This window comes from Sinocyclocheilus grahami, unplaced genomic scaffold, assembly GCF_001515645.1.
Source record: "Sinocyclocheilus grahami isolate Dianchi unplaced genomic scaffold, SAMN03320097.WGS_v1.1 scaffold1059.1, whole genome shotgun sequence".
Classification (NCBI taxonomy): domain Eukaryota; kingdom Metazoa; phylum Chordata; class Actinopteri; order Cypriniformes; family Cyprinidae; genus Sinocyclocheilus; species Sinocyclocheilus grahami.
In genome coordinates this window covers 163,953-181,163 of record NW_015506238.1, presented here as the reverse complement: position 1 = coordinate 181,163, position 17,211 = coordinate 163,953, and the positions used below count along the sequence as shown (strand labels likewise).

The 17,211-nt window shown below is 39.7% G+C and overlaps 1 protein-coding gene across 1 annotated transcript in view; it reads left to right on the top strand.

The window, feature by feature from the left end:
- The window catches only part of LOC107566216 (A disintegrin and metalloproteinase with thrombospondin motifs 2-like), a 112,368-nt gene that overhangs the window by 79,771 nt on the left and 15,386 nt on the right, over window positions 1-17,211 (top strand). The window contains exons 5-12 of the mRNA XM_016251592.1: window positions 1,989-2,072; window positions 3,861-4,017; window positions 4,201-4,306; window positions 7,583-7,726; window positions 7,836-7,968; window positions 9,668-9,781; window positions 9,869-10,014; window positions 10,104-10,279. Of these exons, the coding sequence (XP_016107078.1) occupies window positions 1,989-2,072; window positions 3,861-4,017; window positions 4,201-4,306; window positions 7,583-7,726; window positions 7,836-7,968; window positions 9,668-9,781; window positions 9,869-10,014; window positions 10,104-10,279 (1,060 nt within the window). The remainder of the gene's footprint in view (window positions 1-1,988; window positions 2,073-3,860; window positions 4,018-4,200; window positions 4,307-7,582; window positions 7,727-7,835; window positions 7,969-9,667; window positions 9,782-9,868; window positions 10,015-10,103; window positions 10,280-17,211) is intronic.

The window sequence follows — 17,211 nt, the reverse complement described above, 5'->3', positions numbered from 1 at the left end:
GCAAGAACCCCCCCCCCCCCCCCCCCCCTTAAAATAATCACATTTTGCTGAAATGAAGAAGGACACCGTTTTTGTTTTATTCAGCTGTTACTCAGTGCAATTCAAGTCTGTAATTAAAGCAAAAGGTGGTTCAACAAAATACTGACACAAGGGGGTGATCCTTTTTCCAAATCAGTGATTCTGGTTTATTTTATATTTTTCTGACATGTTGGTGTTATATCTTTCACTAAATACAGCTGGATAAAACAAAAAACTGTGTCCTTCATTTCAGAATGCAAAGCAACTAAATGGTGGTGAAAAAAGGGGGGTGATTATTTTCTATACACTGTATGAGCATGTGTGTGTGTGTGTGTGTGTGTGTGTGTGTGTGTGTGTGTGTGTGTGTGTGTGGTATAGTGCTTCTTTTCTTTGAGTGGATGAATGGAGAGAAGTCAGGTGTAAGCATGATAAAATAATTTGCCTTCTTTAGGACCTAGTGCTGAAATAGAACTGTATAATTTACAGTCACTAGTGATATGAAATATGTGTGTCCTTTTATGAAGGGATGCAGAGATACACGACATTCATACATCCGGCTTACTTTTTCCCTATCATTTATAATTTTTAATAAACCAATTAGTCAAAATTGCATAATTCACAATCAACGATCACCATGCATTTATTTTATTTTATTTTATTTTATTTTTTGCACATTTTATTACTTTTTTTGTTATTAATGTATTAATTTACTCTGTTTGTGTTGCCAATGTGATTGCTTGCTTAACATTTAAATAGTTTGGTTCAGTGTTCACTGTAAGCTGATCCTGCAGTGTGCTAGAGCAGTGAATCTCAACCTTTTGGTGTACCGGACCCCAGTCCAATTCAGAACCATCTTCAAGGGCCCCCAGACAAAATTGACTCGTATCATTTGGTCTTTGTGAGGACCAAATGCAGTCAAGAATAATTCAAGTTAGCTGACTTGTCCAGTATTTGGCCATACCATCAGCTATATTGGATTTTTCTTTCATGGGAACATGTCATGTCAAAATATACAACATTTATACAAAAATTCATACTTTATACGGACCCCCTGGCCTGATGTCAAGGACCACTAGGGGTCCACGGACCCCTGGTTGAGAAACACTGTGCTAGAGAAACCCTCCACCTCCCCCAGCTCCACCTGCCTAGATTTTCTAGGGAATTTATGTATACCTATTCACACAACAACAGCATATCTTACATGCTCACAGCAGCGTGTCTATGTATCTGTTACTTGCTCTGCAGGGGCATTAGCGTGTGTAACAGATCTAGTCAGCCATAGTCTTGTGTAGCCAGACCTTTAAACTGACAGATATTTACCTAGAAATATATATATATATATTTAATATAAAATATATATTTTAAAATCTGAATGTATAATAGACATAACGCTTCCGCAAATATATAAATACCTGAAAACATGTCATATGGGGTGCTGTGTGTACATTAATGAGGAAAAAACTTAACTTGAATGATTTTAGCAAATGGCTGCAATATTGTTAAGAGTGAAAATTTTAAGGGGGTCTGAATACTTTCCGTACCCACTGTATATATTTAATTTAATATATATATTTTAAAATCTGAATGTATAATAGACATAACGCTTCCGCAAATATATAAATACCTGAAAACATGTCCGGGCACCAGTAAATGATCACTCAGGCTTCAGGGTTGACCTTTAAATCCTTCTCAAGGTGACTGTAAGGGTAAGTGCTGTGCGTTTTTTTTTGTTTTTGTTTTTTTTTAGCTCACAGGCAGTAAACTCTGCTTTTTCCTGTTAAACTCTGTAACTTCTCAAATCGCCTCTGGCACTGTGACTGTTTTTCCCGCCTACATAATTTTCATAGCCGTGTTATTGCCCAGACAAATTACACATCCATTTGTCACATCCAGGCTCTCTGTAGTAAGGCTATGTTTGTGTTACTTTTCTACTTGTTTATCCTTTGTTTTTCTTATGAATTGTTCCACAGGTGAATGAGATTTATCAGGACAGCTCTCTGGGTGCCCATATTAATGTTGTCCTGGTTAGAATCATGATGCTCTGCTCCTCCAAGGTAAGACGACATCAGCCAGTTTCCTTCTGAAACTTTGTTGGATGACTGCAGTTGTATCAACAGCATTTCAAAGTATGAAAATATCTTAACTATGAAAAATATGTAGTGTACCCGACACCAGTATTGAAGTATATTCTGTTATTGCAATCCAATGAAAAGTTTCACCACTGTAGCCGAGGAAGTTTCAAAGTTGGGTTTTTGAATTTATTTTGTAGTGGATGCATTAACAATGACCTGAATGCCTAAGAAATTTAAATTAGAAAACTGAGTGCACTCTTTAAAAAATTAAAAAATTAATAAACAGCATACTGAAATTGAAGAAGTTTAATTACTGACTACAAAGTGGTACAAAGTGCTCCCAAAGTTTCTTTACTCTTTGGGCCACTTTTAATTTTCACTGATTAAAAAAATTATAATAAAATTAATAAAAAAGTTAAAATTCTGAAAGCTCAAGTAAAACTCTAAAAGCAAACTGTAGAAAATTACAGAAGATTTCTCTTGAAAACACATGGGCAAAATGATACAGTACCTCAGAAATTGGTTAGAAATGTATAAATTAAAAGTAAAAATTATTATAACATTAATAGATTTGGCTTAAAGGGATAGTTCACCCAAAAATGAAAATTTGATGTTTACGCCCAGGGCATCCGAGATATAGGTGACTTTGTTTCTTCAGTAGAACACAAACGAAGATGTTTAACTCAAACCGTTGCAGTCTGTCAGTCATATAATGGAAGTGAATGGGAATCACGGCTCTAAGAGTTAAAAAAACATACACAAACAAAACCAAATTAAACCCTGCGGCTCGTGACGATACATTGATGTGTAAAGACACGAAACGGTCGGTCTGTGCAAGAAACTGAACAATATTTATATCGTTTTTTACCTCTGATGCACTGCAATGTCTGAACTGTCCTGAGCGCGTCCTGAGCGTGTCCTCGACAGCCGGCGTGTGACGCGTCTTCTTCTTCTTCTTGCTTTACGGCAGATTGCAGACTTATAAGTTACCGCCACCTATCTCTCAAATGGACCATTGACACTCGATCTACAATCTCAGTTAGGAGTGTCAATGGTCCATTTGAGAGATAGGTGGCGGTAATGCACTTATAAGTCTGCGATCTGCCGTAAAGCAAAAAGAAGAAGAAGAAGACACGTAATGTGCCAGCTGTCGAGTACGCACTCAGGACAGTTCAGACATTGCAGTGCATTAGAATGCATTGCAGTGCATTAACTGACAGTCACCACTAAATATTGTAGAAACTTAATGTGTAAAGTTGTTTTGCAACTATTTGTATCGTGAAAAGCGCTATACAAATAAACTTGAATTGAATTGAATTAGAGGTAAAACACTATATAAATACTGTTCAGTTTCTTGCACAGACCGATCGTTTCGTGTCTTTACACATCAATGTATCGTCACGACGAAGCACAGGGTTTAATTTGGTTTTGTTTGTGTATATTTTTTTTTTTACTCTCAAAGCCATGATTTCCATTAACTGACAGACTGCAACAGTTTGAGTTAAAAATCTTTGTTTGTGTTCTACTGAAGAAACAAAGTCACCTACATCTTGGATGCCCTGGGGGTAAGCAGATAAACACCACATTTTCATTTTTGGGTGAACTATCCCTTTCAGGGTTCTAATACTCTATATAAGTGAAATGAAAGATTTTGATCAAATCCTTTTTTTTTTTGTCTTGGATTCTACAATGGTTTCTAAATTTCTAAAACTAAATTGTGTAAATTAACAGTGTCATGTATTAACCTTTGATTTGTGTTGGTTTTGTCAGTCCATGGGTTTGATTGAGCTGGGCAACGCTGCTCAGAGTCTGGAGAATGTCTGTCGCTGGGCCTTCCTGCAGCAAAAAGAGGACAAGAATGATGCAGAATACCACGATCATGCCATTTTCCTCACCAGACAAGAGTTTGGGCCCACTGGCATGCAAGGTAATACTTTTGAAATTCCATGAACTTACATGTAAACATAACATGATGCATGTACAGTACATCAAAAATCTCAGATATGCAGACCAATTAAAATTTGTGTAACTGGAAGAGTGGATTGTAATCTTACCACAATTTAATGCAGCATAAATCGCTGACAACGATTTATCTTCCTTCTCTTTACAGGTTATGCTCCTGTTACAGGAATGTGTCACCCTGTGAGAAGTTGCACTCTGAACCATGAGGATGGCTTCTCGTCAGCTTTTGTTGTGGCCCATGAGACGGGACATGTGTGAGAAAAACTTTATCAAAACTTCCACTATGATATGCCACCACTGACCATTGTTGGAGAAGCTAACATGAAAGAGTCAAGCCCCATGTTAATCATAATTTAAAGTAGTTCAATTACTAGTAGTTCAACAAAAACCACTAATTATTTAAAATTCAAGCCACTAATAAGAAGTTAACTATATTGAAACTATTGGGTGGACGGTAATATCTTTGAATATCAGATCTTTTTTTTCTTTCTTTTTTTTTTTAAACCAGAGAAGTATTTATCTGCCACAAAAACAATCAATAAAACTAGAAATTCTGTCATTTATATGTCTAAATATTTGATAATATTTTGTATATCACTGCAAACAAAGAAGATGTTGTGTGTACAGTGCTGCTTGAAAGTTTGTGAACCCTTTAGAATTGTCTATATTTCTGCATAAATATAACCCAAAGCCACTCACAAATATTTAACACCGGATCATTTTTCTCAATAAATAAATGACAAAGTATATATTTTTGTCTGCTTTGTTTGATTGGATTCTCTTTGTCTACTTTCAGGATTTGTGTGAAAATCTAATTTTGCAGAAATATAGAACATTCTAAAGGGTTCACAAACTGTATATGTTATATAATATATTTGAATACATTATATATTACATTGGATAAAAATATACATAATATATTATTTGTTACATATATCCATTCTCTCCCGTTGCAGTCTGTCAGTCTTATAATGGAAGTGGATGGGAATCACGGCTTTGAGAGTCAAAAAAACATACACAAACAAAACCAAATTAAACCCTGTGGCTCGTGACGATACATTGATGTGTAAAGACACGAAACGATCGGTCTGTGCAAGAAACTGAACAGTATTTATATAGTGTTTTACCTCTAATTCAATTCAATTCAAGTTTATTTGTATAGCGCTTTTCACGATACAAATAGTTGCAAAACAACTTTACACATTAAGTTTCTACAATATTTAGTGGTGACTGTCAGTTAATGCACTGCAATGCATTCTAATGCACTGCAATGTCTGAACTGTCCTGAGTGCGTACTCGACAGCTGGCACATTACGTGTCTTCTTCTTCTTCTTTTTGCTTTACGGCAGATCGCAGACTTATAAGTGCATTACCGCCACCTATCTCTCAAATGGACCATTGACACTCCTAACTGAGATTGTAGATCGAGTGTCAATGGTCCATTTGAGAGATAGGTGGCGGTAATGCACTTATAAGTCTGCGATCCGCCGTAAAGCAAGAAGACGCGTCAAACGCCAGCTGTCGAGGACGCGCTCAGGACAGTTCAGACATTGCAGTGCATTAGAATGCATTGCAGTGCATTAACTGACAGTCACCACTAAATATTGTAGAAACTTAATGTGTAAAGTTGTTTTGCAACTATTTGTATCGTGAAAAGCGCTATACAAATAAACTTGAATTGAATTGAATTAGAGGTAAAACACTATATAAATACTGTTCAGTTTCTTGCACAGACCGATCGTTTCGTGTCTTTACACATCAATGTATCGTCACGAGCCACAGGGTTTAATTTGGTTTTGTTTGTGTATATTTTTTTTTTTACTCTCAAAGCCATGATTTCCATTAACTGACAGACTGCAACAGTTTGAGTTAAAAATCTTTGTTTGTGTTCTACTGAAGAAACAAAGTCACCTACATCTTGGATGCCCTGGGGGTAAGCAGATAAACACCACATTTTCATTTTTGGGTGAACTATCCCTTTCAGGGTTCTAATACTCTATATAAGTGAAATGAAAGATTTTGATCAAATCCTTTTTTTTTTTGTCTTGGATTCTACAATGGTTTCTAAATTTCTAAAACTAAATTGTGTAAATTAACAGTGTCATGTATTAACCTTTGATTTGTGTTGGTTTTGTCAGTCCATGGGTTTGATTGAGCTGGGCAACGCTGCTCAGAGTCTGGAGAATGTCTGTCGCTGGGCCTTCCTGCAGCAAAAAGAGGACAAGAATGATGCAGAATACCACGATCATGCCATTTTCCTCACCAGACAAGAGTTTGGGCCCACTGGCATGCAAGGTAATACTTTTGAAATTCCATGAACTTACATGTAAACATAACATGATGCATGTACAGTACATCAAAAATCTCAGATATGCTGTCGCTGGGCCTTCCTGCAGCAAAAAGAGGACAAGAATGATGCAGAATACCACGATCATGCCATTTTCCTCACCAGACAAGAGTTTGGGCCCACTGGCATGCAAGGTAATACTTTTTAAATTCCATGAACTTACATGTAAACATAACATGATGCATGTACAGTACATCAAAAATCTCAGATATACAGACCAATTAAAATTTGTGTAACTGGAAGAGTGGATTGTAATCTTACCACAATTTAATGCAGCATAAATCGCTGACAACGATTTATCTTCCTTCTCTTTACAGGTTATGCTCCTGTTACAGGAATGTGTCACCCTGTGAGAAGTTGCACTCTGAACCATGAGGATGGCTTCTCGTCAGCTTTTGTTGTGGCCCATGAGACGGGACATGTGTGAGAAAAACTTTATCAAAACTTCCACTATGATATGCCACCACTGACCATTGTTGGAGAAGCTAACATGAAAGAGTCAAGCCCCATGTTAATCATAATTTAAAGTAGTTCAATTACTAGTAGTTCAACAAAAACCACTAATTATTTAAAATTCAAGCCACTAATAAGAAGTTAACTATATTGAAACTATTGGGTGGACGGTAATATCTTTGAATATCAGATCTTTTTTTTCTTTCTTTTTTTTTTTAAACCAGAGAAGTATTTATCTGCCACAAAAACAATCAATAAAACTAGAAATTCTGTCATTTATATGTCTAAATATTTGATAATATTTTGTATATCACTGCAAACAAAGAAGATGTTGTGTGTACAGTGCTGCTTGAAAGTTTGTGAACCCTTTAGAATTGTCTATATTTCTGCATAAATATAACCCAAAGCCACTCACAAATATTTAACACCGGATCATTTTTCTCAATAAATAAATGACAAAGTATATATTTTTGTCTGCTTTGTTTGATTGGATTCTCTTTGTCTACTTTCAGGATTTGTGTGAAAATCTAATTTTGCAGAAATATAGAACATTCTAAAGGGTTCACAAACTGTATATGTTATATAATATATTTGAATACATTATATATTACATTGGATAAAAATATACATAATATATTATTTGTTACATATATCCATTCTCTCACCCACATTTCCATTCAGTACAGAAGAAAACTGCATAGAGTTAGTGCATATGTTTTATTATATTCAGACTAGGGATGGAGCATGATGGCCAGGCGAATGAGTGTGGGGATGAGGTTCCAATGGGCAGTATAATGGCTCCTCTGGTTCAAGCAGCCTTCCACCGCTTTCATTGGTCCCGATGCAGTGAACAGGAGCTCAGACGATACCTCAAGTAAGTTACCTGGTTTTGGTAGCTTCCTGCTTTGTGACATATGAATATATTCTATTATTCATCCTGTTCCTTGATTACACATTCTAAGATAGTACTATAACTCATGCAGTACATATGACTGTCTCCGTGACGAGCCCTTTGATCATGAGTGGCCATCTCTGCCCCAGCTGCCTGGTCTGCATTACTCTATGAACGACCAGTGCCGCTTTGACTTCGGCATGGGCTACATGATGTGCACTGCGGTGAGTGAAAGAGAGACTTCGTCACACCAACCAACCTGGCATGCCTTCTCATTCCACATTCAACCACATAAACTAGTTAGGTTTATAGTTAGTAAACCTGGCAATGCAGTATACAGGGTTCAAGTAAGGATCATGAGATAATGAAAATGTGGGATGTTTGTTTTTATTTAAACCTTCATATAAATAAAGTTTTATCAAGTTATCAGTCCTGTATTTGAGTCCTTAATATGGTTATGTTCACACTCAGTACTGTTATTTACGGGAGTGACAACCACATTCTATAACCAAACTTACACCCGTAAATTTTCAGGACTCACAACCACATTCTCAGAAAACTCGTTGTGTGAATGGAACAGGACTGGACTGCTAGCTGTCTGTCACATCATACACTGCGAGAGAGCCGCTCTGTCTACATGTCACAAACGGTTGTCTACCGTATGTTGCGGGTTTTCATGTGTGGTTTCGCTAACTTACAGAGATGCGTCATGCGTGTGTCATCTGAAGGTTTAGATCCAGTCACTGTTCTTCTCCACTGGAGGTGTTCCATTTGTTTTTTTGTTCTATGCGCAACTCAAATGCTCACGGCTTGATTGGACTCTTGTCACGTCAAAAAGTGAAAAGACTTTTCAGTTTTATAGACGTCGCCATCTTTGATAATACTTTGGTCATTGTCGCTATGGTCACTGGTAAGGAATATGGACTTGACTCCCATTGCACATTCATACAGACAGTATTCAAAACGCTATTGTAAGCCCCTGTGTGAATGGGACATTTCGAGATTCACACCTGTAAGTAAATGTGGTTGTCAATCCCAAAAACTGACAGTGTGAACGCAGCTTTAATAAAATTAAGAATATTTAAGATTCTGCACTGCATCTCTAGGTGACTAATAAGATGTAATCAAATTATTACATTGATAAAGTAACTATTTGTAGAGACAATCATATGTTCTTACTTCCTTTGATACACGAGATGCTCTTTGGATTATTCTTAAATCAGTCTGGAGAACCAAATCATAAGATTTCAGTTCTTTTTTTTTTTTATCTAAAATTGTTATGGCAATTATATAATTCGTAATAAAAAATATAAAATTTAGACTATAAGTTGGGTAAGTCATCATATGTATTTGTATTCATTTATTTATTTTATTAAATTTATTAATTTATTTAGATTTTTTTAATTATTTATATTCATTTTTCTTTTCATTTTAAATCCGTATCTGTCTGATTTGCATATTTATTATTATTCTTAAAGTATTAATTATTAACTTTTTAGTTATTAACTGTTCTTGTAGATGTATTTCCCAAGTACAGCAGGTTTGTATTGTATTCTGGCAACTAATTTCTGACACATGAAAAAATGTGCCTATTGTTATCAATGGTTTCCTGTTGTGAAAAGTAAAATAAAGATTTGTTTAAAAATGTGATAAATGAAAAAAAAAATATGCAAAATATAAACATTTCTTGACTGATGGACTCCACTTTTTACATTCAGCATGTTCTATAATAAGAAAAAATGCAGGTGCAAGCAGGTTATTCATCTGTAAGCAAGAAAGACAAAAATAAAATCTCTGAAAACAATTTAAAAACAAGACTTCTGCCACTTTCCCATTTCTCTGCCACCACACGGCCATGTAAATGTAATCTGGGCTGGTCACGTGGTCTGTGTATATGAATGCGAGCATGACTGTTTCTTTTAGTACAGCACCTACGATCCTTGCAAGCAGCTGTGGTGCAGCCACCCCGAGAACCCTTTCTTCTGCAAGACCAAGAAGGGCCCTCCTATCGACGGTACCAAGTGTGCAGCAGGAAAGGTTAGACCTTATACTCAGAACCTGAGCATATACCCAGAACCAAAATACCAGATACCATTTTTTTCTTTTCTCTCTTTACTTCTCTAGCAATGTTTTAAGGGTCACTGTATCAAGCTGACACCAGACATTCTTAGGCAGGATGGTCACTGGGGTCAGTGGACCAAGTTTGGTTCCTGTTCTCGTACCTGTGGTGGTGGAGTACGGTTCCGCACTCGCGAATGTAACAACCCAAGGTGAGTGTCCTCAAATCGGTGAAAACGGTATTCTCATCTTCTCACATTTTTCTCCTCATTGACTTGAACAAATCTGTTCTATGTTGTAGTCCGGCCAACGGGGGGCGCACTTGTTATGGAAACAACTATGAGTTCCAGCTCTGTAACATGGAAGAGTGTGCAAAGGCCCTAGCTGACTTTAGAGAGGAGCAGTGCGAGATGTGGAACCCCCACTTTGAGCATGAAGGCACCAAACACCATTGGCTGCCCTATGAGCACCCTGAATGTGAGAGATGACCTGATTTATTTAGTGTTATGTATTTCCACATCAATTTCCATTTTTGTTCAGTCTCATTTTATGCTGGTGAAAAAGACATTGCACAGTCACATGGTATTATACTCTTCATTCTCACAATTCTGATAAAAAAGTCAGAATTGTGAGATATAAACTCAGAATTGCGAGGAAAAAAGTTACCCTTTTAATTTTTTTAACCTGTGGCAGAAACAAGCTTTCATAGTTTTATGCCGAGCCATCAGGACCTTAATGCAGAACAACAAAGAGGATGGAACTTAAATTCATGGAAAGAATGAAACCAAAACATTCTGGAAAAAAGTGACTGTATCTCTCCTTTGGGATCATGGTATCATTATTTATGTCTTTATTTGGTAACTTCATCATTAAGACTTTAGAAAGAGAAATAGGGTTGTTACTCAACTGGAGAGTTGCTCTTAGTTGCTTGGAAACATTCACCAAAGGCTTGGCCCAGTCATTGAGAAGGGCATCAGCCAAGAGCTGGACGGCAGCGGTTGGAAGAAAGGCACATGAAAATGTGATTAAGCAGCAATGGCATCTCCAGTTATCCACTGGGACCGAATTACTGCTACAGTAGAGGGAATGCAGGTAGCCAGCTAATATCACTCCAACCTCCCCCTCTACTGCTGATGGGAGTAAACAGTCTTCATTTCAGTGCACATTCAGTAAGAACAATGTTGCAGTGGAGACACAGTTTTTTGTTTTTGTTGTTTTTAATCTTTTGTTGATTTCTGATTTTTTTTATGTAGCAAACACCTTCTTTTAGCTCTAAAATAATTATCATTGCACCCCAAATCTGATATCAGTGGCATTCTTACTAAATGCATCCATATGAATTGTCTAGAAGTAGCAATATGATTCATTAGTATTTACAGGTATTTGTTTGTGTAAAGTGTGGTTGTTTACTTTTTTGTTTACTTTTAAACTTTTTAAGCGCCTTACTTTTTACAAGTATTCATTCAGGTACATTTGTGTATGTTTGGCTGTATACTACCATATACTTGGTAAGATTTTATAATATTTTTAAAATTAGTCTCTTATGTTCACCAAGGCTGCATTTCCTTCAAAAATAGATTCAGTAATCTATTCAGTGAAATATTATTTGAATAAAAAAATAACTATTTTCTATTTAAATATACTTTAAAATGTAATTAATTCCTGTGATGAATGTCATTACTCCAGTCTTCAGTATCACATGATTCTTCAGAAATCATTCTGTTATGGTGAATTGATGCTCGAAACAGTTATGCTGTTGTAAACAGATTTTCTACTTCATATTTCTTTTTTTTATATTTTTGTTTTTGGCATTTTTGCCTTTATTTTGATAGGACAGTAGCTAGAAAGGAAGCGAAGTGGGAGAGAGAGGGGGGATGGGATCAGAAAAGGTCCACAAGCCAGGACTCAAACTCGGGACACCCAAAGCAGAAGGACACTATTGCTTCATATTTCAGTGGATTCTTCATTGTATGGAAAGTTGAAAAGAACATAATTTATTTAATAAAATCTTTTGTAACTTTTTTTTAACATCTTTACTGTCAACTTTGAACAATTAAATGCATCCTTGCCAAAATAAAAATAATTTATTTATTTTTATTTTATTTTTTAAAATCTTACTGACCCCAAACTTTTGAATGGTAATGTACACTGAAATAAACAATATGAACATATTAACAGAATCTAAAATGTAACATTATCTTTACCAGTCCATACATTTAAAATATATTTGTATTGTTCCCTATCTGTTGGTCACTACGGGTTATGTCGTGACGACATTAGGGGTCTTACTTGGGAGCCTCAATCACCTCTGAGTTTGAAAGAAAACGCCATTGAGAATTGGCAAGTGGATTTTGCATACCGAGCCACTCCCTCGTACATACAGGTATAGATCTTGCCACAAGATGGCTGCGTGCATCCACTCGTTCAGATTTTTGCTTCGGAGCCGCCTGGATGAGAAAGCAGTTCACGGCCATTCACCACATCTTCTCTTCACGATTTGGCATAACGGCGCATTCAGCTGTGTCCCCCTTTCAGCAGCGTGACTCCCCTGGGCGCTTCATTTCACAAAAGAGCAGTTTCTTAGGAAGAGACATGTTTATGGATGGTTCATGCCCGCACTGCGAGCGCATGACCATGGCAACACTGCAAGTGCATCTCTCCTTTCTCAGGAAAGGTAGAGATCCCTCTGTCACTACCCGTCCCGGTTTCCCTGCTACAAGCAGGGAATCGCTGGTTAGTGCTCTGGGAGATCTGAGTGTGACAATAGGTACGTTTACATGGACACTTTTTGCTTCCATCGTAATGAATTCATTCTGATTGACGAATTCGAATGTAGTGTTGAGGTTGGAGGTGAACACACCATCCAGCCCTGAGAGTTTGTGTATGAATGATTGGTTTCTCGGCATGGGGTGCGGCTCTCAACCACATCCAGCCCCGGTTCCTTTCTTCTCGGAGGTGCATGAGGAATCACAAAGTCATGGAAGGCCCCTTTTACGGCCAGAAGCCGCTCGTCAGACTTCCTCCATCCTCACTACCCTTGATGGCGGGGCAGCTAGGGGGCACGTTGACATTCCCCAGGCAGAGAGAGAGAGATTGCGGTGCACCTGTGCTGGCAAAACACTTTCACCTCAAGGAATCGTCAGCGCCTCCTGTCCAAGACCTGTAAGCTGACGTCAACCCTGGCTGCCAAAGCTTACAGCGCTGCAGGCCAAGCCGCCTCTGTCCTGCATACCATGGCCATCCTGCAGGTCCACTAGGTCAAGGCGTTAAAACAAATGCACAAAGGTAGTACTGACCCAGGGTTGATGCAGGAACTGCACACGGTGACTGACTTCGCCCTCGGGCAGGTAATGTACACTCTGGTGGTCGAAGAGCATCATCTCTGGCTCAACCTGGTTGAGATGAGAGATGTCATCAAAGTTCACTTTCTTGACGCTCCTATATCCCAGGCTGGCCTGTTCGGTGACATTGTCGAGGACTTTCCCCAGCAGTTCTCGGCAGTACAGAATCAGACTGAGTCCATCAAGCACATCTTGCCCGACGTGATCCTCCTGCTGCCACCGCTCCGTCGAAGGCCGGCCAACAGTCTGCTTGTCACTTTGAGTGCACTCCTGCGTCCTCCACGGCAGCTCTGTCTCGCACTGAGACAACATCAAGGCCGGCATGTCAAACTCCACACAACAAGGCAGTGCCCCCCGTGTCCCAGGCTGCCGCTAAGTTTTCAAAGAAGACCCTTCAGGCTGTCCCTGTCCCCCCATGGCCTTACCAAAAACATGGATGGCACCCTTGTCCTATTATGGGAAGTGGGCATCAGGATCCTCAACTATCTCGACGACTGGCTCATCATAGCTCAGTTGCGAGAACAGTTGTGTGATCACAGGGACCTGGTGCTCCAGCACTTCAGGCGGTTGGGGCTTCGGGTCAACTGGGAAAAAGAGCAAGCTCTCCCCCATGCAGAGAATCTCCTTTCTCTGTATGGAGTTGGAATTAGAGACCTGCTCGGGACGGATTTTTCAGTCCCGCTCCCGCACGATTCTGTCACGCGCCAGCCCGCTCCCGCAGAAATATATCTGATCTGGTCCCGCTCCCGCCCGCGACATTCATGTTTTGTCCCGCTCCCACCCGCAAAAGCCCGCATAAAAGTAATCTATACAGACTTTTTCAGTAATTTACATGAAATGGTTCTGTAACATCTCCTAAACTCCACAACATACCAGCATAAACGCTCCCGATAAAATATTTGTTATTTAGGCTAAGCATCAACATTAACAAACCACTGTTATTTTTAACAGAAAAGCAAGCATGGGCTGCTGCGTGCATGGTTTGGCATGGCAGAATGCGAGCAGCGCTTCCTTTATTATCACTAAAAGCTGACATCTCAGTTAATCTCTATCTCATAAAGCTCTGTTATATCACATTAAATATATGCACAATGAATCTTTCACAATGTATACACTTCATGTGTTAAAATGAAAGGATTCGTGAGCACGCAATTTCAGCACTGTGGTGAGTAGATTCTAACTTAATAACCTCTGATTGGCCATTGTGTTCTAGAAAAAAAAACAGCCGAGTCTGTGATTGGCTACATTGCGCTACCCTTTAAACACGTGTTATAAATAGAAACTATGCCTAGCTTGCGCATATCAATCATTTTAATGTTAATATTAGTTGTTCTTTTTGCTTTTGTACAACAGATAAATAACAATTTATATGTTTTAGACACTTTATATTTAGATAATTTCTATTTTGCGGGAGTCCCGCAAATCATTTTATTCTCCCGCATCCTGCACACACACTAGTCTCTCCCCGCCCGCACCTGCACTCGCCCATCAAGAGTTGTCCCGCACCGCACCCTGTTGCGTTGGGTCCCGCGGTAATCCCACTTGAGTGCAGATCTCTAGTTGGAATCGGTCAACATGAAGGCGCATTTGACCAACGAGTGTGCCCAATCAGTGCTGAAATGCCTGAGTTCCTTCATAGACAGGACAGTAGGACCACTGAAACAATTTCAGAGGCTCCTGGGGCATATGGCATTCACAGCCACAGTCATTCCACTTGAATTACTTCATGTCGTTATCACGCTGATGTGTCGCCGCACATTCAGCCCCTGGTCGGACCTTGCTTTTATATGGGCAGGGGTGCCCTCAGTACAAGTGTCCTGGCATGTTGTTATCAGGACAGGCTGGAGTGCTACATGCAACAGGCAGGCAGCCTCGGGGTCCTGGACAGGGCCTCGACTGCTTTGGCACATCAACTGCCTGGAGTTGCTGTCAGTGCTTCTAGCATTGCGACGGTTACGGTCACTGCTGCAGAGCAAGCACGTGTTGGTCCGCATGGACAGCACTGCGGCTATATCGTACATCAAACATCAGGGAGGTCTACGATCATGTCGCATGTCGCAACTCGCCCACCATCTCCATCCCCAGGTGGTTCAGCTGATCTGGAGTCATTTCGGGGAATCTCAGTTTTCTTCCTGTTTGCACATATACGTGGATCTCACCCGGAGCTTCAGAAGCTCAGAGCAGCTCTTTGTCTGCTATGGAGGCCAGCAGAAAAAACAGGCTGTCTCCAGGCAGAGGTTGGCCCACTGGATAGTGGTAGGTGTGGGACAATAAATCGATGTGCCAATTTATCACGATATTTCTGGCCGCGAGATGTTATCAATACTCTGGCACCAAGTATCGATATTTTTTTAAACATACAAAAGATCTAAATTCATACCTACACTGTGGCTGTTTACCACTTTGGCTTACCGAAGCGGCAGTACCTCCAGACTTCTTGTGGTGGCACTTCCCAGATTGCGGATGGTCAGATGAACGGAAATTGTAATTCACAGCGAAGAAGAAATACGAGCGTTATGGTAGACCAACAACAAATCAGAGATGCACCGGCGTCTTATGTTTATGGAGATGAGAACTAAAAAACTGCCCCGGAACAGCTATCAGCGTGGACTGTAGGCATCGATCACGTTATCATTGCAGAGCGCATATTGAGTCCGTGAGTAGCCTAACCTCTCAGCTCGGATCACAGGTAGATTTCCCTCACTATATGAGTGAGAGAGAGCGGCGCGTCCAGTTTTATGTCAACAAAACTGGATGCTCTCTCTCTCTTTAGATATTACAAGTGCGTGTTATGCAGTCTGGGCAGTGAGCACTGACCGGCAGAAACCTAATCTGCACCTATGGCATAGACGACGAAACAAAACCTTGTCAGAGCCGTAATGCGGCGCAGAAGTGTGCAGTGTGTGTGCTTGCTGCGCGTCTACATTTGAAATAACGAACTTGAGCGCGCAAAAGAGGCGATGTAAACGGCTATGTCATGTGCGGGGCTCGGTTTTAAGAGGAGAGGAAAGGTTGAGAAAAAACTCAAGGTTAATTTTTGAAAATGTACCAGGTTTTATATAAATATATATAGCCTATATAAACTTGATAAGCAGTTAAATGTGTTGGTTTACACAAAAAGAAATGTGTAACTTTTAATAAGTCCAAGAATAAAATTATTAATTTACTTAACATGGTAAATTTGCCATTAAACATGCACTTAACCTTTTCACAGGCATTTTGTTTTCATAGTTAGACAGATATCATGATGTATCGTTATAGGATTGTCTAGCAATATATCGATTATCGCAGAATCGCTATATTCGTGATATTATTGTATCGTGAGCCATGTATCATGATTTGTATCGTATCGTGAGGTACCCTGCTATTCCTACCCCTAATAGGATGCCATTGCCTTGGCGTATCAATCCCAAGGCGAGCCGTGCCCCCTGGGGGTGAGAGCTCACTCTGCCCGGAGTGTAGCTTCCTCCTGGGCTTTGGCACACTGCGCCTCTCTGGCAGACACTTGCAGAGCTGTTGGCTGGGTGACACCTAACACCTTCGAAAGGTTTTACAACCTTTGCAAAGAGCCGGTTTCTTCCCATGTGTAAGAACTGACTCAGTGTCACACTTGCTATTCCATTCCCCATCACAAGGGGATGTGAGAGCCTTTATACTCCCAGATGAGTTCCCAGGATGGCGAACCCTGGTCGAGCATCCTCCAGCACCCCCGGCAGTCAGACTCGGCAGAGGAGTCTGACGCTAAGCCCAGTACTTTTGTTAGCATGCCTGGGACTCCGGTCAGCCCCTGTACTGGGCTAGGTGTCCCATCTGTATGGTTCTCTGCAGGTAATTTCAGATGTGTTTTCTTCCACGGTAAGGTATCCTTCATGGTAAACCCGTGTCTTCGCTTGGATAGATTCCACTATGTCCATCTCTGTTGGTAGTTGCTCCATCCCTACTCACAGGCAGGACCTACCTCAGAGACCTATTCCATATGTAGTATTGCTCCTCTTGGGTTATTCCATATTAGTATCTCCACATATCACCTCCCTACGGATAGGATGTGGTCTCAGTAGCAGCCTTACC